Source organism: Euprymna scolopes, chromosome 35 (genome assembly GCF_053919585.1).
Source record: "Euprymna scolopes isolate OS-2025 chromosome 35, ASM5391958v1, whole genome shotgun sequence".
Taxonomy (NCBI): domain Eukaryota; kingdom Metazoa; phylum Mollusca; class Cephalopoda; order Sepiida; family Sepiolidae; genus Euprymna; species Euprymna scolopes.
In genome coordinates this window covers 10,593,522-10,615,203 of record NC_136516.1, presented here as the reverse complement: position 1 = coordinate 10,615,203, position 21,682 = coordinate 10,593,522, and the positions used below count along the sequence as shown (strand labels likewise).

Sequence of the window (21,682 nt, the reverse complement as noted above, 5' to 3'; positions counted from 1 at the left end):
AAGCTCCCAAAATCCAAAATATGGTCAACTGTTAGGAAAACTGTAACGACTAAAGATATTTGGTGTATCTTAAATAGTATGTGATTAAACACTGCCTGGCAATGCCGGGTATGTACAGCTAGTATATATATATATATATTTGTAGTCATCGACATAAAGTCCTCTTTCATTGTATCACAACTCAGTGCCGCTAGACTAACACCTCTCCCAAGCCAAGGATTGAACCTAGAACCATCGTGTTGACAGTCGGCAGTTCTCCCACTCGACCACGGAAGCGATGCCCGCAAATAACCTGTCCGAATGTCTAGACAAACATCCATCCACCACTTTTCCAGTGCTCAAACCGCCTGTTTTGTTAATAAACAAATAGTGAGCTTCACATTTTCAGCCAATTAAGTAGCAGGTGAAAAAAAAAACAATCATACCAGTCAGGTTGTTTTTTTTTTTTTTGTTTTTTTTTTATTAAAAATCTTTGTAAACAATACGATTTTTTTTTGGGGGGGGGGGTCAGAGTAAGAAGAAAAAAAAATGTCAAACATCAGTTAAAGAAAACCAAAAGAAGCATTTGTTCTGCCTCAGTTTGTTATACAAAAATAGTAAAACCGGATTTCAGTTTGTACAAAAACTTTTTAAAATAAAATAAAAAAATTTTAAAATGACAATCCTTAAAAAGGTTCTATTTTTATTTTGCAAACAAAGGACAAAAAAAAAAAAAAAACTCAGGAAAGAATGCCCAACCCAACTTAGGACATTCAACTGCAGCAGACCATATCAAAATAATGAGGCACTGGATATGCAGTGATCCGATTTGTTTTGCTTTCATAATAGACTTCAATGGTGTTAATTGCACCTAACATTAATCTCCCATTTAATCCACGAAATTGAGATAACTTTCCCAACCTGGGGGTTACAGGCCGCATATACAGAGAGCCCAATAAATTAACTGAGGAATCTGAAAACTAAGCAAGGTCAAAACAGGATTGAGGAAGTATTTTTTGACAGAGTCTCCTCAAAAGTCTACCAAAAAAAAAAAAAAAAATCAAGTAATTATCCAATCAATACGAAATTTTCACTGATTAAGTGAAGCGAATGAACTTTATAACAGTGTTTTTTTTTCATAATCAATATTTTCTTTTTTTGCCTACCTCCCCCCCCCTTCTTTATTTGTCGTCACAAATATGATAAAATAATCAGCCGAAACTGATATATTGTACTGTGGGGAGGGTGAGGACTGTAAAAAAAAGAAAAAAAAAAACTGCGCATATAAGGTTGAAAATCTGAATTTTGAAGGTTTTTAATTTTTTCATCTTTTGTTGTTTTGAAGGGTGAAATTCGTTGAATATGTTAATTATTTTTCCGATTAGCAAAAATATATATATATAATTCCATTATTTTTATGAAAAAACTTAAATCTTTGAAAAGTAAATTAATTTTCTTTTAGTGAGCCCAATATTGCTAATATACCATTAAATAGGAAATACTTTGAAGAATACAAAAAAAATATCAATAAAAAATTGCGCATTTTGCTAAAAATACAATTTCTTTTGGCAATTTGTCGTTACATGATATTACCTCAGCTATGGTAAACTAAGGCCTACAGTTCATATTACAAACCGTTGTTACCTCCCCCTTTTCCCAAATTATGCCAAATTTTAATGAAAGTTTTTTCCACAAATTATGCAATAAAAAATTGGGCAAAAACCAATTTTATATGGTTTATAGAACAAGTATATGGTTCACAGGTTACAAAAGCGAAAATGATTTTATCATGAAATTAAAAATACATTCGATTTATGAAAATAAAATTTATGGTTGATGTACAACAAAAATAGAAAAAAAAGTTTTATTTTATTTTTATTTACAAATTTTTACTAAGAAAAATTTAAAGCTTGATGGAAATAAGTGTGAACGAAAAAAATATAAAGTGAAAACATAATATTGAAGGTATTTCACCATAAATGGTGTTTGGAATTATAATTTTATTCAATTATTTAAAAAGGGTATTTGCCTGCTTGGCTACATTAAAAAAATATTTTACGGGTAGGAGTAACCACAAATGAAGGAATGTCATGCATCGTTGTCAATGAAGACCGCAAACATTACTGGTTTTGGGGCTAAGATCAGAGTGTACTATCTGTTCTGATATTCTAATGCTACACTTAACCCATCCTTTCCGGATTCAATCAAGGAGAAATCTTTCTAGACTGCAACAATTTTTATTTTTGTTCTTACCCAGAGTGCCCCATTTTGTGGAGCCTGATTTTCCCCACATTAAAAACCGATCTTGTGTCTAATTCTGTCCTCCTAGGGAGGCAAGTAAATACGAACGTCACTGGTTTGTCAACATCTGATGATGCTGTGACTTGCGCTTGACTTAGTTCAAAGTGTCAGGGATTTGCATCTACCACACTCATCCAGAAACACTTGGTCCTGATGGCAAGACAGAGTCAAGACAACCAAGCCTGATACTAGATGCAGGAGTTTTCCCCCAATACATACGCCACCTAGCATTCCCAAAATGGTCGCCCATCTGGTACTGGCCAGCCTCATCATTGCTTAACTTCAGGGGTTATGTAGGCAACAAAATATATATATCACTTATGAAAAAAAAAAAAAATTAGACCCTTATAAAGTTCATTCTTCACTTAATCATCAAAACAAACGTTAAAAATACATGGAAATTTACAGGACTAAATAAACTTCATTTAGTCCTGTAAAGGCTACCATAGTTTCTTCCAAACTATCATTAAGCTTTGGATTTTTTTTTAATTTCGCCACGCAAAATCTATAGCGGGAGAGAAAAGATGGAATTATTTGAAATTCAGGTACTTATGTTAAAATATTTTTGCATATTCTTATAAGAAATTATCCTAAATCTTATTTAGACAAAAAAAAAATTGAATTAAAAAACTTAGTATTTAAAGGCGTCATCCATTGAGGCAAAAATGGTGGTGAATTGTTTTTATTTTTTTAGAAAAAGTTTTATATTTTTCTGCTTTTCATGTGATTGAATTCAGGCTTTTATCAGGGAGGGGTGGGGGAGTTGCTCAAGAATCATGAATTTTAATTTGTTTTAAAAACAAGTTGATTTTTCTTCCATTTTTTTGGCCGTGCCTACAAGATTTTTTTTTTGCAAAACTATAAATTTATTTAACTAGATTCACTACTTATAAAATAAATTAAATTTTCTTAAAATTTTTGCATATGAAAATCTTTAAACTCAAATAGATCATAAATAAGTCAACTGAACTAAATTGTTTTGTTTGTTTTTTTTTACTTTACTAATCTACTAAAAAAAATGACTAATCTACTAAAAAAAAAAAAAAAAAAAAAAAAAAAAAAATGACTAATTTACTGACAAAAAAAAATTTCACAGCTGCATTTCCTTTAAAATAATTTATGTCAATAACTATATAATATGGCATCTGATTCAGTGAAATTAAAGACATAAAAAGAAAAAAACGTATAAATTGGTATGGAAAACAAATAGAAATGTCAAGGGTGTGAGTTCCATTATAGAATGTATATGCAATATGGCAAGAAAGAAGAGAAAAAGAAAACATACTGAGGATGGAGTATAGCTCCAAAATATATTTATATTATAAATTTCAAACAAGTAAAATATTTATTTTCCTAATATTATGTTGTGATTTGGTTTTCAAGCGCACTTGATGTATATTTTATTTTATTCAAATTAAATCAACGTTTTTATAATGGAACTCACATCCTTGACATTAATCTCGCAGTTGTTCCAACATTTCAAAATACAACCACTGAGATACAATGCATGGCTCTTTACAGACTTTTTCTTTTCTCCAACTTTACAGCATGGCAAGAAAGAGAAAAAAAAAGAAAACATACTGAGGATGGAGTTTGGCTCCAAAATATATTTATGTTATAAATTTGTTTATTTTCCTACAATTACATTGTGATTTGGTTTTTATATTTGCTGCATATTTTATTTTATTAAAATAGAAATGTATTTCCTTTCTCAGTTCTAAGTACTTGGAACGGATTCATCCGGCACTTAATCTTTTACTCAATAACTTACGTGGGGGCGGATGTATCTATATAGCTATAACAAGTGAGAATGCGTGTATGTGCGAGGACAACTCTCAACCTATATACTCAACAAATTTTTGATCCGCAGACTTGAAGTTTGGTATATAGGGTATTCAGATCTTGTTATATTAAAATCAGGTTTTCTACCAGCAAAGTCCCCCCGATACTTTCTGAGGGCCTGTCAGTCTAACCGATGAAAACTCGGAATAATCTGTTTGTTTCTCACCTCTGCATGACTGGTGCCATTTTTTTTTTTTTTTTTTTTTTTTTTACCATTAAGATTTAGTGAAATTAAAAATAAAAAAAATAAAAAAAAAATTGGAGGAATATTCTGTATTGGATATGTTTTTATGATTGATTACAAAAACATCATTCCAAGGATACATTTTTTATTATAAAAGTTTAAAGACTTTTTATAGTTTTTTTTATGTTTGATTAAAAAAAAAAAAAAAAAAAAAAAGTTTCATAAATATTTTTATTATAAAAGATAAAACAAGGACAATTCTTTTATTAAAAAAAAATAAAACTTTGTATATTTTGCAAATCTCTTTCATCTGATAAGAATTGCATTTTTCAAAACTCCACAAAATAAGGTCTTTCAGTTTTATCTGTACTCTTTGTCAGATAATTAAAAAAATTCTGTATACCTTCTTTACGGATTTTTATTTTTTATTTATTTATTTTTTTTTTTTTGAAAATTTGAATTAATATATATATATATATATATATATTCCAATAAATCACTTCACAAAGCAAATATTTAGATTTCATGATGGAAAAGCTTAATAATGAAAATAGAAGGGATTATTAAGAGTCTTACCGGTTAGTCTGACAGGCCTGCAACAAGCGTTAGGGGACTTCGCTTGAAGAAAATCAAAAATCAATCCAGACAAGGCATAAAGCTACTTGATCTAAAGAGCTAAAATAAAGAGAAGTATATTCATTACTTCAAGATCGAAAACTAGCAAATAAGTGTTAGATGGATAGAATATGACCCAGAAACAGCAATTCTTCCTCCCTTGTCAGAAATATGGCTCATGGAATGTGCGGACTACAGGACAAAATAAGAAAAGCAAGAGTTTAAAGAGTGTCAATTGTAAACCCAGGTCCACTTTCTACCCTTTTTTTTTTTTTTTTTTTTTTTTAAATAAATTCCAATTCCATTCTTCTTATTTCTCCGATTCTCTCTCCTCTGATCATGAGCATGTGGTACAATGGGGAAAGAGGTGGCTGGTTACTTTTAATGTATCTAAAACCAAACTTCTTTCTTTACATCACTGCTCTGATCCCCATCTGCTATCAATTGAAATGAATGGCTCTCGTCTTGGGCAGGCTTCATGTTTTGACAAGCTTCTGGGCTTGACCTTTACTCATGATCTGAAATCGAACATCAAATCCGTTGCCAAGATCGCTGGAAAAATGGTGGGATCCTTCTATCGATCCAGTAGATTGATCACTACTGATGCGATTCTCTACCTATATAAGAGCCAGGTATGTCCAAGGATGGAGTACTGTTGACACAATGCCACATCTGGGCTGGAGCTGCTAGAAAGGACTTATCCTGCCTTCATGGAGTTTTAAATAGACTTCATAGCCTAGTAGGGGATGCCCTTTTCTCTTCCCTGCACCCTCTTTCTCACAGAAGAGATGTTGCGAGTCTATTTCTGCTTTATGGCTATTTTCATGGCAAGTGCTCGCCTGAGCTCCAATCTATGGCCCCCCCCGACCATAGATTGAAGCTCAGACGAGCACTTGCCAAACTTTCTCAAGAAACACTCGTCTAGCTGAAAACACAATTTCCCCCACTTTTTATCTGTGCCTAAACCTAAACATACATTCCATGAACAAAGTTTTCCTTTCTTAGAACTGCACGCCTGTGGAATTGTCTTCCGTTTTCCTGCTTTCCAGCTGACTACAATATTGTTGTCTTCAAGTCCAACATAAACAAGCTCTTGAACAGGCGTTCCACTTAAGTTAACAAATTTACCAAATTTCCATTACTAACGATTACTATATTGGCCAATTGACTATTATATACTCTTTAACCCTTATCCTCGAGTGGGCTCTGGGTCTTGAGTGGTGATGCCTATGTAAAAAAAAAAAAAAAAAAAAAAAAAATGACAGCCAAGTAGTGTTTTTAGTTCTTTCCCACGACAAGAACTTAAACACCAGGGTCAGAAAGTGGGATTGAGAAGTCTGCACCCTCCCAAGAAGAGGCACTGACCTGCAAAAAGTGCATGAAGCAGCCCTGTCAGTATTCCCTGGTAAGTGCGCATCAGGTGATCAGCAATAAACTAACCCCTTCTCAAAGAGAGCAGGCAAGGCCTGGGAAGGTGAACCTCCTAGAACTGCACAAAACTAAAGTCCCACTGCAAAATTAAGAGAGACCAGATCATTACAGAAATGGTCCAATCTCTGATGGAGATCCAAATGCCAATCTAAAAATTTCTCTTCAACGTAATATGATCGGTAGCGGAACCCGTTCCTCGGTGTTAGGAACAGCGACAACCTTGTGAGATCAGAGGGAATCGGTTAACAAGATGCTGGTGAATGTACACGTGTCAATATCTCCAACATCTTCATCCATTGTCCTCTTATCATCTTTGTCGCGTCAGAAGCAAAGACAGGTCAAGTGTGCAACGACATATCTCCAGCGTGACGACAGCAACATTGCATCTGCATATGTGCAATTGCCATTTCTTCGTGCTCCACGCTAAACTTTCCATGTCTATGCATGCAACAGCTGAGCTTTGCTGCTCGGGCAATCTGAGGAAAAAAAAAAAAAAAATCTTCAATCCTCCTGCACTGAGGATCGAACCATTTAATTTCCAGAAGTTGAGAACTTACAACTGAATTTTTGCCAAGTACTTTATCCACTATGCCAACGATTCACAAGGAAAATAGATAAAATACTTTCTAACATCAGGCAGGCAACATTTGAAACACAATTGTGGATTACTTTTTGTAAGCAAAAAATACATATATATATATAAAAATATTGTTTATGAAATATAAGTACACTGTTATAAACTTCATTCTTCTCTTAATCGCTGAAAATTTCGTATTGATTGGATAATTACCTGATTTTTAGTAGATTTTTAAAAAGACGGTCCGTCAAAAAGTACTTGCCTGCCTCCTCAGTTTTGGCGGTGCCTATTCTAACGTAACACAAGACACTGTTTCAAATTAAAATAAACAATTTCAAATAAGTTTAAACCAAAATTCTTATCCAGGTAGGTAGACAAGTAACTTATCATCTTGTCATTAGTAATATTTGTTTTTCATACACATTAGTATATATATATACATACTAGACTACCCGTGACCCGTTGGGTCAGTATGTTATATTAGCTATGGAATTCTTGTATGAGCGTGACACTTGTGACGTAAAGAAAATAGTTTTTTTTTTGACATAACAGAAACATTTCTATGAAAGTATATTACCCTGTCATGTCTGGCGGAACGAGAACAACTTACCCTCACGGATTAAATAAATGGTTCTTGTCAAAATTCTGTGCAGATTTCCGAGCTTGACAAGGTACACCTGAAGGAGGTTAGATTGGATGAAACGTTGTGAAAATGACACTCAAGATGAGAACAAATAATCCAATTAATAGTCTTCTAAAGAAATTAAAAAACTTGATTATAGTGTTGGGACGATTAATCGGGAAATCAAAATTTTTTTGGGTATAGGTATCGGAAAAATTTGTGCATATTTTCCGATGCCAAAACGATTCCTTTAATTATTTTTTTCCACTGCTGGTAGCAATAATAAAGTAAATATTTATTGATTTTAAACTACCAATAACGTAAAAATCTATAGATCACCTTCCCACAAGTGTATTTTTACGTTTGAAACAATATGTGCACATTTAACGTGTGTTTTTACAGCAATCAGAGAAAAATAGCAACTTAAAAGTTAAATATTTAAAGATTTATGAAAAATCGGAATCGTAAAATATTGGAATCGTCCCATCACGACTCAGTTTGTAAACCAGTCAGCCATTTTAATCTGTTGGCACATTCTGACAAACTAGGAACTACCTCGTGTTTTTGGCAGAATCTTTTTGTTAGAATATATGGTTCGGTTACAGGAGGCCATCATCCCAAGTATTACCTCCTCTTTTGGGGAGTTGAGTATTATTGTCGGTCACCTGTGAATTTAGATGGAGCTCTTCTCTCCAAATTTTCGTACCCTTCCAGAATGCCCCCTCCAACATGAGCTAAATTTAACCCTAGTGCTGAACAGACTTCATGAACAGTTAAATAAAGACTAAAGATTGTCTGTCTCTCTGGCTAGGATCAAATTGCAGCATCTGTTTGGTGCTTGTCCAGAATTCTCCCAATGTTAAAAAAAAAAAAAAACTGTATGATGTACATATTCATGACAAAAAGAAAATATCATGCACCAAAAGTCATGTAAATTGATCAAGTTTATTTTTAAATACGAAAATCAAATTTTGTGGGTAAACGAACAGCGATGATATCTTAACGGCATTGTGAAAACGGGCTTTTAAAGAAACAAATAATTCGATTTTGCCAGATTTTAAAAAGGTCATTATCAAGCTTAAAAATGATTTTCCTGCTTAAAAATTTTTTTAAATAAAAACTACTTGATCAATTTACGTAATTTTAGGTGTACGATATTTCCTTTCCGTCACAGGTACGTACACTGTACAGCAGCATTACAGATTTTCTTTTTTTTTTTTTTTTTTTTTTTCCTTTCTTTTAACATGGGGGAGGGAATTCTGGACAAGCACCAACTATTCTCGCATACATTACCTCCTCCGGTAATGCCCTATAATTTTTATTGTATGTAGTGTAGTTTTAGAAGTTGGAGGGTTTTTATACCGAAAGCCGTTCTTAAAATAGGGAGGTGGGAGGGGTGTTTATACTACGCTGGGTTAGGTCGTAAAAAAAAAATAAATAAATAAATAAAAAATTTTAAAAATAAATAAAAATACCAACTGCAGAATGCGGGTTAAAATTATAGGGTGGGCGTGATTCTCGTTCAGGTCCGCTCTCCTCCTTTTGGAAATGGCAAAAGAATTTTATTGCCTGCGAACTGAGGAGGCGCCCTCGTGGGGAGAAGCAAGTAAATTGGCATTATACATGTGAACTAACCATGAAACGAAATATATAAATGTTAGCATATTTAAATTATGGGAAAAACAATCGTGTGTTCACGTTTCAAAGACTCGGGTTTCCCTGGGTTGAAAATAGACGCAATTAAAATAAATGTCAACATCCGAGCCAAAGAAGAAATAAACTGTACGAGGGATGGAGAAAGCGGAGTCTTTTTGAGATAACAATCCTCAGTCGGGCGGGTGCTTATGAAGTTTATAGACCTATTCATTTTTTTAAATTTTGTTTAGATAGAATGTTCAATTGTTACGATATATTTTGCTTATTAAATTGTTAGGTGAAAGTACAGAGTAGTTAAAAAGCTAAGCTTTTTTTTTATGGTCTCTTATTCACTGGTTGTCCAACCTCCAAACGGTGTTTATTCCGAAAGCCGTTCTTAACATATGGAGGTTGGGGGTGGTGTTTATTCCGAAAGGCATTATTTTCAACCTACCCATAATCAACTTAGTCTTCGGGTGGTCCACTGGTCCACCAGTGTAATTTCATGTTTTTTTTTTTTTAAAAAAAGAACGTTATTTCAGTTACGGTCTAAACTGCACAAACCAACTACAGTCGTCTCGATAATAGCTCAAAAATCGAGAATTACACAAAATAATGGTAGAACAACTTCGGTTCACCCTATATCATAGTGACATTTTTGGGGTGGATTTCTATCAGTATTTTGTTTAATTTTCGATTTTTGAGAGATAACCGTTTTATGTTCACTATTTTTTTTTTTTTCTTGTTCTAACGTAACACAAGACACTGTTTCAAATTAAAATAAACGATTTCAAATAAGTTTAAAACACAAAATTCTTATCCAGGTAGGTAGACAAGTAACTTGTCATTAGTAATTTGTTTTTCATACACATTAGTAATATAATATATATATATATATATATATATATATATATATACTAGACTACTCGTGACCCGTTGGGTCAGTATGTTATATTAGCTATGGAATTCATGTATGAGCGTGACACTTGTGACGTAAAGAAAATAGTTTTTTTTTTACATAACAGAAACAGTTCTATGAAAGTATATTAAAATGAACAAAGAATATAGATAGATATCTATGATTCGTTCTGTTTATTATAATTGATTATTTTTTTTTTTAATTACAGTTACTGAATTATAAGTGGTTGGCCATACTTATAGGTAAATGTGCACTGAACAGATACCATAATACTTATAGTAAAATTCAAATTTTGATATACCTGCTTTTTTTTTTTTTTTTTACATCGTTCATTTCTGTATTACGTTTAAGTTATTTTAAACCCCACTTTTCCCATATTAAATAATAATTTCGAAATAACGTTAATATTTCAGTGCGCAAGTCATGCGCAACCGGATGTCGTAAACCGGAAAGTGGGTTACATACATCGTTACAAGGTCATTTGAGTTTTATAATATATATATATATATATATATATATATATATGTATATATATACACACACACACACATTATATTATACAAACATTGGTTACATATGTGCATTTTCAGTGGAATCCCAATTCAAGAAGAACACTTCATCAGACCAAAAAAAAAAAATAGATTCTTTTTTGGTCTAATGAAGTGCTATCCTTGAATTGGGATTCCACTGAAACATGTATGCACATATGTAACCAATAATGTTTGTATAATAAACTATATACCAGCTCTGTCCTGCATTAAGCACTCTTTAATAATCACGCGAGTTTCATTGGATTCACACCCAAGAAATCATCGATATAACCATTATATATAATACCCCTTAGAACTATATATATATATATATTACATTTTCACCACAAACAAGGCATGGTGCCACTTTGATGTAGGGGACTACTATCAGGGACCTAAGTTGCAGGGGTACTATGTAGGGAGTTTAGCAGCAAGATGTGTGTTCACATTACACTTGAACTTCTGCATGTCAGTACAGTTGGGGAAGCAGGAAACCGGAAAAGAATTTCAAAGTCCTGCAGTTCTGGAAAAGTAGCTATTAGAGTAAAAGGCTTTCTTACATCTAGGGATCTCAACTGTGTAGGGGTGGGACTTTGCTGTTTGTTGGGGGTATTTTCGTCGAGGGGGTACGAGGGCTTGTAGTTCGTCAGAGCATCCACCATTAAAATAATTGTAAAACAGGCATGTGATGCAACATTTGGTCGATGGGACAGGGGCCGAAGTTTAGATGACAGTTCGACACCTATTAGGTTGGCAACTCTCTTTTTGACCCTGTCCAGGAGCGAGAGACTAGTAGCAAATGTACCAGCCCAAATGTGACAGCAATACTCCATACATGGGTGAATGGTGGCTTTGTAGAGGTACAGGATACTTTCAGGCGTAAGTAACTTTCTAGCATGATAGAGAGAGCCCACTTTCTTTGCAGCAGCCTTAGCAATAATCTTGATGTATCTATTCCAACTCATGTTTCCTGTGAACATTAAGCCAAGGAGCTTGAACGAAGTGCTTTCAGGTAAAGTATCTCTAGCCATAGCTATTGGTGGCTGGTAAGGTTTCATGCAATTATTAAAAGAAACGAGCTTTGTCTTAGCCGCATTGAACGTTACCATCCATTTTTGACCCCATTCCACTACAGACTTCAATAATTATTCTATCTTAACTATTCACCCCATAAACCCTGATAATTTATCCCTTTACTATACCATCTGTATCCTCCATCTTAATTAAAATCTTAATACACAGCATGCCGCATAATTCATCCCCTCACTGTTATTATCATAATATTACACCCAACAACAAATATCTCTTAAGTGCTTTTGTAACCTCAGATATCACTGCTGAAACATTACCAACTCAGCATAAACCACATATCACGTAACCCCCCCCCATTCCACAGCTTCAACACATCTACATATATGGTTAAAAAAGAAACCTCCTTCAACTTACCATATATACTCCTTGAGAGTTTAAACACACGAGGTTATTTGCGGGCAACGCTCCCGTGGATTGATCAGTAGAAGCTGACTATCAATGGTTCTAGGTTCAGTCCACGGCTTGGGAGAGGTGCTAGTCTAGTGGCACTGATGAATTGTGATACGAAACAAGACTGTATGTCAATGACTACAAATTATATATATATATATATATGTGTGTGTGTGGAAATATGATTTTTTCAATTATATTTCACTTTTTATAAATACAAATCCTTAATTTAAGAAGCTCAATGTGATTACAGAGCATATAACAAATGGCAAGTCTGTATTCCAAATTTCATGATGTTGACCATCTTACAAGTTATTCCTTTATTTCCGTTGACACTTACAGTTCTTGAAGGTAACTGTTTCATAGCGCAAAATCATTCATTTAATTATTATGCCAATCAATGACTCTAATGCTATTAATTCATAAGAAATAGCAACTATCAATCCACGAAAATAAAATAAAATACATTTGGGCATAAATACAAAATCCGAAAATTGGAAGAGAAATTGAAACCTTATTAACTTACATTACGCTATTTTGAACTAATATATATATATATATATATATATATATATATATATATATATAAGCGAGATAAGTCACAGATTAAAGATCAAGAGAAATATCCTGTTAGATATTACATTGAGGTAATACTTTCAGGGTGATCCTAGCCAAAAGGGTAAAGCTCAATATTTAAAAATAGAGCAATATATAAGTTTAGTGGTTAAAGTTAAATTCTGAAATTCAAAATATAAACATATTCGAGTTATGAATTTGTTTGACACAAGGAATATATAGAGGGGATTTATGTTAATTTCCTTAATCCATGGATTTTCAATAATGGCTCATATCATCAGAGGAAATGAAATGCAGTTAGCGAAATATGCAACTGTGAATAAACACATATTGAAAAAGTTATTTGGGTGGTAAATAATACTACTAGGAATGTAGTTATAGGAAAAGGAAATTCATACAACCTGGGCAGTCCATTATTAATATATATATATATATTCATACAACCTGAGCAGTCCATTATTCGACAACTTTCGTTTTTGCTATACTACAAAAGGCTCATATGAAAATTTTTATACCTTATACACTTTTTTTTTTTTTTTTTTTTTTTAAATCGCATTCTGCTTAGACCCTCGATCTTTCACCATTTCAACTTTTAATTAGAGTCAAAATTACTTACCAAAGTGTCATACACAAATCGATTGATTTCCTGTTGTAGTCAGGGACCCATCGCGGTGCGCATGGAGGAAGCTTCACATGTCTCCCTACAGTGACTTAGTTCACAATTCATTGTAGTCTACATTGCACTGTAAAGAACCTACTGTTGATTTTATATTTTTATATAATGGCGTGAAATAAAGTTTCAAATGCAAAAGTCAAGTATCCTGTTTCAATTCGATTGTGCTCTGAACAGAAACATTCATTTCAAACACACCCTTGTCATATCAAATAACTGTTAATTTTATATACCGACCCTTTCAGCTTGTGCGGTAATTACACTGCTAAAATATGATGGTAGGCTGTGTAAGGTATTAACTTTGTTTCAAATCGTATATTCCTTCTTTCATCGGATTATTTCGATTATCGAGACTTATCAAACACATTCCGATACAAAACCTATCTAAGAACACTGCCAGGTACATAAAGCGCGTTTGTACAAAATTTCATAAAAAATTGGTCCAGCAGTCTCGGAGTCTATAAAGGACAAACTCACAGATACAGCTTTAAGATGACTGCTATTGAAATATCTTAAATTAGTTCTGGTTTTATAACAAGTTGGGAAACTTGCAGTTTACGGACCGTGTGGAAAAAGCCATTCTCAACCTAGAGAGAAGTCTATTTTGTACTTTCATCAAGAAGGCAATATCTAGCAATTGCGCTCCCAAAACCAAGATGGTGGAAATGGATAGAGTTGATGTAAATATGAAACGGAAGCATGTAACGAAATACGAAACCATGCAGAAACACCCATAAAAAAAAAAAAACTAAAAAAAAAAAAACTATCGCACTTTCAACACTTGTGGGAATATTTAATGGCAGACCTAAACGAGTTTTCATCTCTGCCATAAAATTAATTCCTTTTCGCATTTTATTTTTTCTGCAGATTATCGTTGATAAGACTAACTTCCAAATTAACAGGAAAAAAGAAATTTTTAAGCCTGAATTTAACCTGAGAAAAAAAAAAAAAAAAAAAAAAAAAAAACTGGTACTAGTGCACTTATTGATCCGTGCTGAAATAACGTTATTTAAAAAGCCATTCTTAACATGGGGAGGGTATTTTGTACTATTCTATATATATATATATATATATACCTTGCAATTGAATAAAAAAAAACATATCAGAAAACTTTAAACTTGTAAATACGATTTAAAAAATAGTGCGGATCATTAAGTGCACTCTAGCACCAAAAAACTATTTAAAAGTAGCGCGGTACCAAAAATGCATAAGCACCTTTCAATTCTTTACAAAAACATTTGTATTATTTCATTTTACACCACAGCGGACACGTGAAAGCTTAATAAGGAGAGGTGTGCTGATTGACCACAAAGTGGGGTATCAATTTATTAGAACGTTATAATTGAAAAGTGATCCCCCACGTTAAAAGTCATTAAATAAACTTTAAAAATAAAATTTTTGTCTGCCAATATGAAAATTAAGTGTCTTATTGACGATAATCCGCAGAAAAAATAAGAAAACGTGAAAAGAAATTAATGTTACGGAAGGGGAGAAAGCTCGTTCAGGTCCGATTATTTAATATATTATTTTAAAAAAAAAAAAAAAAATTGAAGCATGCATGGTCCTCCCGTGAGTGCACAGTGAACGAGGCATAAAAATGACTAAGTTCAGCATTTTCCCCCCACCTCCACTTAGACCTAAAAGTCCCCAGGGGACGTCAAATCCTCGTGCAAATGAACAAACGGTGCAGTTTTAGACCTTAACATATGTAAATTGGAGTTCTGCACACTGCAAAAAAAGAAATGAATGACTAAGTCCATTTGTGCCACCCTCCCTATTTAGTCCCCAAAGTCCCCAATACCTTAACATATTTAAATTTGAGTTCAGCACCAAGCAAAACTGCTAGAAAATTTTGCACAAATATGGTAAAATAGTCCAAAAAAATGGAGTGGTAGCCTTAGAAGAGCCGGTGCTAGTGCACTTATTGATCTGCGCTAAATCGTATTTCCAAGTTTAATTGAAGTTTGATATGTTTTTTTTTTATTCAATTGTAAGGTTAAAGTATAGAATAAGTACAAAACACCCTCCCCATGTTAAGAATGGCTTTTTAAATAAAAACATTTACGCCCGGATCACTCTCTACACTAGTACCGAAGAGCCCCTGGGGCACACTCAAGAGTTATCGCGAAGTATAGACAAACAAAATTATATAGAAATCAGTTACAACTTTTCAGAAAGTTTTATAAAAATTCAAGGCATCAAATCTTTTTTAATAAGCACAAAAGTGTCAATTTTAGCCATTTTAACCCGAAAGGCACCCCTAGGGGGGAAACCAGAGTTTTCCCGAAAAATCCGTTCTGTTACTTTTTTTTTTTACTCCTATCATGTTTAATGTTTGTACAAAATTTCAAAAAAATCCAAGGCGTAGTTATTGAAAAAAAGTACAGACGGACGAACGGACAAGGGACGGGTGAATTTACAGGTTCACCCTCCTTTTGTCCGGGAAGAGGGGGGGGCAATTAAAATTTTTATTGTTTCGTGTGCAAAATGCGAAACCATGTAAATGTATTTGTGTTTTATTTCAAGAAATTGTTTTTTGTTTTGACAATTCTTGTTGTCATGAAACAATAAAAACGTATTTTTCACTTTTTTTTTTTTCATTGTTTTAACACGTTATCACGAAACAAGATCTTTTTTTACATTTTTATAATTTCTTTCTGTATGGTTTCGTGTTTCGCCTCACGTTTGGTGGGTTCTGTTCCGTATTTGCATTAACAGGGTCAATTTCCGCCATTTTGATTTATGGAGCGCAACTGTTAAGGATTGCCGCATTAAAAAAAAAAACCGGAAAAAATTAAATTTAACTTGAAAATCGTATCTAAAAATAGCATGGACGGATATTTGTACAAGCACCTAATTTGGTTCCCTAAATAATTTAACGATCAAACAATATTGTAGTAATATTGATTGGTCACTGAATTATTAATCGAACCAAATTGTTATAAAATTAGAACTTATTTGGTTAAGATGCTGCATTTGTATAACAATCCACATAGGTACGCAAAAAGTTACCAAAACAAATATATAACAAATGTTATCAAATGTGAGACACAAGATGTTTTCAATAAGTTTCCTGACGTCCAGAACACCGTTATTGATAGTAAACACATGAAACTCTAGTCCCCTGCAAAGTAATCTCCTCCGGCTGCAATGCACTTGTACCATTCCAACAACTTCTGGAAGGCTCTATGCAAGTCCTTGTGTGAGTGTGTCAATGACCGTCGTCGAAGCCTCTTTCATCTCAATTTTCTCATAACGACAGACTCTAAGGTTTTCCTTGAGCTTAGGGAATAACCAAAAGTCACGGAGAGCAGGGTTTGAATTATAGAGAGGGTGAAGAACCGTCTTGATGCTCATCTTGGTCAAATAGTCTGTGACATGGAGTTCTGAGCACCTTAGGGACAGACTTTGTGCAAATCTTACACATTTTCAGTTCCTCACGAATAACTGTGTGTACAGTTCCCACACTAGAGGAAAAATCCTTCATGACAGATACATTTTTTTTTTTTTTGTTATTAACCAGAGTGCCACTTTTGGGGAAACTGGTTTTCCCCCCACATTAAAAACCGACCTTGTGTCTAACTCTGCCCTCGTGGGGAGGCAAGTAAACAAAAACAGTATCATCCATAGACACACGATGGTCCTTATCTATGAAATTTTTTATTCTGATTTCCTTACTCCTCCCACACCTCTCATCATCCTTCACAGACTCCCTGTTTTCCTTGAATCTCTTATGCCACTCAAAAACTGATGCTCGATTCATGCAAAATGGTCCAAAAGCAGTCTGGAGCATTCCATACGTTTCTGTGACATGTTTTTCTAAGTTTAAAAAAAAAAAAGAATTTTATTGCATATCGTTCTTCTAAAATGTCCTCACGTCCAGATTGCATTTTTGAAATTCACCAGCTGTGAGAATCAGGCTTTATTAGGGTGTATTCCAATTCCTGCTGTAGCTGTTCATTTGAACCTGAAATCATAAATTATTCATCTCATAAGATGTATAGCAATAACATACTGAATTTAAGAGTTTGACAATTTTAAATGCCTGAAGAAAAAAAAATCTGGAAACTTATTGGTGACACCTTACAAGTTACTTTTCTAACTGAATAAATTTTTAGTGTTTCTATTTAACACTAGCATGGAGATCTGACGTTGCCCGGAATTGAATGATAATCCACGAATATTTCACATTCCTACATTTTTATTCGCATCGAAATCTGTGAAATCGCCCGGAGGGAAGCTTCATATCCCTCCATGCAGTAACTTAGTCCAAAATATATGTTAGTCTACATTGCACTCTAGAGAACCTACTGTTTCTTTTATAAAATTATTTTATATAAACTTCTTTCCGGTTAACGAAAATACAAAAAAAAAAAAAAAAAAATGAAATTTACGTGAGGGGGTTTAAACCTACAAACCACGTCATGCAAAAAAGAAAAAAAAAAAAAAAAAAAAAAAAAACACTATCAACTTACCCACAGTAGAATTTTCACAGCCCGTTGTTCTATCATTATTGCTAAGCGACGACATAGAAAAAAATGGCTTTACCGATGATAGATAAACTAAAATAATGGTTTATCGATTATCGGTAATTATTGGGGGGGGTATTCCGAGATAAGACTTAACTAAGATCACTCTCAGACTTATACACTAAAGTTCTGTAAATTTTAAAGAAACTCTGGTGCTCACTTATTGATCCGCGGTATTTTATAAATAGTATTTTCAAGTTTAAGTTTTTATTAAATTGTAACGTTAAAGTACAGAATATGTACAAAACACCCTTCCCTCCCCATGTAAAAAATGGATTTCTAAATAATGTTATTTCAGCACGGATCAATAAGTAGTACCGAAAATCTGTTCAGCCGTTTCGGAGTCTATAAGGAACGAACTCACAAAGTTGAATTTATATAATTGTAGAGATAAAATGATTAGTAGATTCGAAAAACGAACATCTTTGAAGTCTCAACAATCACTTAAAAATAAGAAATAAAGCAAATAGTGGTAGAAACCTATTCAATAAATGTCACGAGTAACATTTATTGGGTAGGTTTCTACCACCGTTTTGTTATATTTCTTATTTTGAAGTCTTTATAGAGACTTCAAAGACATCGTGGCTATTTTTCGTTCTTCGGTAGCGCTAAATATTATTTGCTTTTCGAACCGAATAAACATTTTACATTGAATAAAAACATTAAAAAACTTATCCAGTTAGGTAGAAAAGTAACTTATCTTGCCTTTGATAACATTTGTTATGTATAATTTTTTTTTAGTTTTTCTTTGGTGTCACCTAACTCTGGATTGGAATATAAACTCAGTCATGTTAAATTTAAAGCTCATATCTTCAATATAGCCATAATTTCAGGGGGGGGGGGTAATCAAGTGAGAACTATTGTACGTTTACCAAATCTTTAACTGTGTACAGACACACAAGTGGTCACAATGTTATTAATGTTGAGATAAAAATATCGAATTTTAATATGAGTCATAGTAAAAAAATAATTCTAATTTGTTTTCTTTGGGAAAAACAAATAGTGTCACCCAACAAAAATTAAGCCAATAAAGCGTTTTAACTGCGTTATTATATAACTTTTAAATAATTAGTCATTTCTTTCTAGAAGATGATATAAATTAGTTAATATTTTATTGGCAAATAAAAATGTCAAACTAAACACACAAATAGAGTTATTTTTAGATTTGCATTCCGCTTTTACTTGGCTCACCATAATTGGTGTTTTCGATTGTACTTTTGTTAGTACGGAAACCCATAATCGCAATAAATATACACATTTTTTATAGATTAAAAATAGAAATCGTTTTGGGTGTTTTTTTGGGTTTTTTTTTTAAATAATTATTTAAATCTAAAAACGGTTTCATTTTATTTACATCTTTCTTTTAAAAGTATTGAAATAATTCAAATACTTTTTAGTATTAATTAATGAAATCTAAGACAATAAGTTTTAAGTCGACCAAACCCAAAACACAAAGGCAGCTAATTCGCACAGTAAATATCAATGAAATTCCAAGTTATTCTAATAATAAAACCAATATTTTCGTGTTTTTTTTGTTTTTTTTTGTTAACAATCAGTCTTACAAATAGATTTTTCTGAATTGATTAAGAAAAAAAAGGGGTAACTCCTCTCAACAAAAGAATAAACACGCCGTGCTTTCATAGTTAGAAAAGGGGGATTTTCTTTCACTCGGTAAAAAATAAATAAATAAATAAATAAAAACGCAGAAAACTCACATTTACATTATTAAACAGACATTTACTAACATAAAAACAAATAAAGCATAATTTTATTTTAAATACTTAGTAAAAGTTATGCTTAAAGGCTTTCATACATTATTCAGGTTTCATTCATAAAACATCTATTACAACAGGCTGTCTGGGTGGCAAATTTTTTGTTCAATGATTAAAAGAAATTGATTGCAAATATTGATATGATTACACTATTTATAAAATGTGTCGGTTAATAGAATAATTGAAATATTTACTTACCCAAAATAAGAAATTGAGCAAAAACAGGGTATATTTTATGAACAGGCTGATTTCGTTACGATTCCAGTAATTCCGTCTTCCCATTTTCCGCTTTTTGTTTGTCACCGATTGTTAATATTTTAAATATAAAATGTTATATTTTTTTTAATTTTTTTTTTTTTTTAATCCAAGATGATTAAAAAAAAAAAAAAAATTTTTTTTTTTTTTTTTAAGTTTGAGGCTTTTTAACAGAAAACTTTAATATAAAGGAAATTAATTAAAACTGGAAAATATAGTATTTTTAACAGACTACGGGAAAAGTTATCAAGCTAAAAAATAAAATATTTTTTATTATAATAAATTGATTTCAAGTATTTAGAAAGGTGTGTACCCTAGGTGTAAGAGAATTTGTTTTATACAATAAACTCTTTTTTGTTGGTTTTTCTTTTTTTTTATATATATATATATACAAGGAAATCTTCATACGGTTTCTTATATGTTTTGTATGTTTGTTGTTTTTTTTTAAGTTCTTAATATTTGAAATATAAAATATATTAATTCAAGATAATGCTGAAATAAACTTTGAAAACCAGAGTATTCCGGATTTTTTTTTCCTCTTTACTTTGTGTAATGTTTATTATTATTAGTAGTAAATATTGTTTGTATATAAAAAAAAAATCTTTAAAAAAAGAACTATAGCAATAGTAAACAAAGTTATAAAAAGGCTACAAAAAAATTATAAAGTTAAACGTGAAATTATATATATATATTATATATAAATTTGCTAGAACGGATTTCCAGATTTTAAAAAGGGACACTGTATCCTTATCTACAATTTAAAAGATGTTTATGTGTATATAACCAGGTACTTTTTAGGTATAAGAAAATTATAACAATATGAAGGATTTTTTTGTGTGTGTGTTCTTTTTTAAATATACCTATGTATATATGTATGCATATGTCAAGGAAGTAATAGATGGTATTTCCAATCGTTGAAGGAAAAAAAAATAGTTTTAACAGAGAGTACCTGTGTACTGTACTGTACTACACAAACGAGGAACAAAGTTGAGGGGGTATCCTCTATCTTATGCCATTGTCCAAATATTCAAGCTAGCTGCCGAAGATAGAGTTTGTTTTCAAAAATATCTCCATGCCAACACTATTTCAACCAGCAACAACGAATGATATAAATAAGACCAAATAAAAGGCTCTTTAAACAACCAAACAAAAAAACACCCTGACTGCGTGAAAACGTAACACTGTTAACTGGATTTGCGTAGTAGCAGCAGTAGCGGTGAGAGGGAAAGAAAAAAAAAACAGCAGCAGCAGCTAGCGGCCTTTATAAGATTATTCAAAGGGCAAAGGTTTATTATTAAATTATTAATCTCTTTCCTTCATATTTAAAAATCCGACCTAACTAAAAAAAAAAAAAATACTACAAATATCTTTACGATAGACGTACCTGTCACAAAACGGAAATGCCATATTCCCCCCCCAAAAAAAAAATCACGTAATTTAATCAAGTAGTTTTATTTTTAAAAAGCTAATTTTTATATACCTTAAAACGGTTAATGCGAAATCGGTAGCATTACAAGGGTGATTTTGCAAGTTTGAATTATTGTTAACTTATCTGCACTTTTTTTTTTGTATTTTGTTTTTTTTTTCAAGATGGCGACGCGGACAGTCCCTTTTCCTAGCCTAAAAAAATTGGATTTTTTTAGTTAAAAATAAAACCACATGAACAATTTACGTGATTTTTAGAATATAACATCTTCGTTCCGTAACGAACACGTAATCAGAAAGATTTGTTTCTATTTTTTGTTTAATTAGTTTGTTTT

The 21,682-nt window shown here is 32.4% G+C and overlaps 1 protein-coding gene across 2 annotated transcripts in view; it reads right to left on the bottom strand.

The window, feature by feature from the left end:
- LOC145259679 (tetraspanin-17-like) overlaps positions 1-21,133 on the bottom strand; it is a 119,992-nt gene extending 98,859 nt beyond the window's left edge. For both annotated transcript variants that reach the window (XR_013864181.1, XM_080117343.1), the window contains exon 1: positions 19,866-21,133. Coding sequence is in view for 1 of the 2 variants with exons in the window: in XM_080117343.1 (XP_079973469.1) it covers positions 19,866-19,949 (84 nt within the window). In the remaining variant the exon portion in view is untranslated. The remainder of the gene's footprint in view (positions 1-19,865) is intronic.
- Positions 21,134-21,682: the final 549 nt, after the last annotated feature.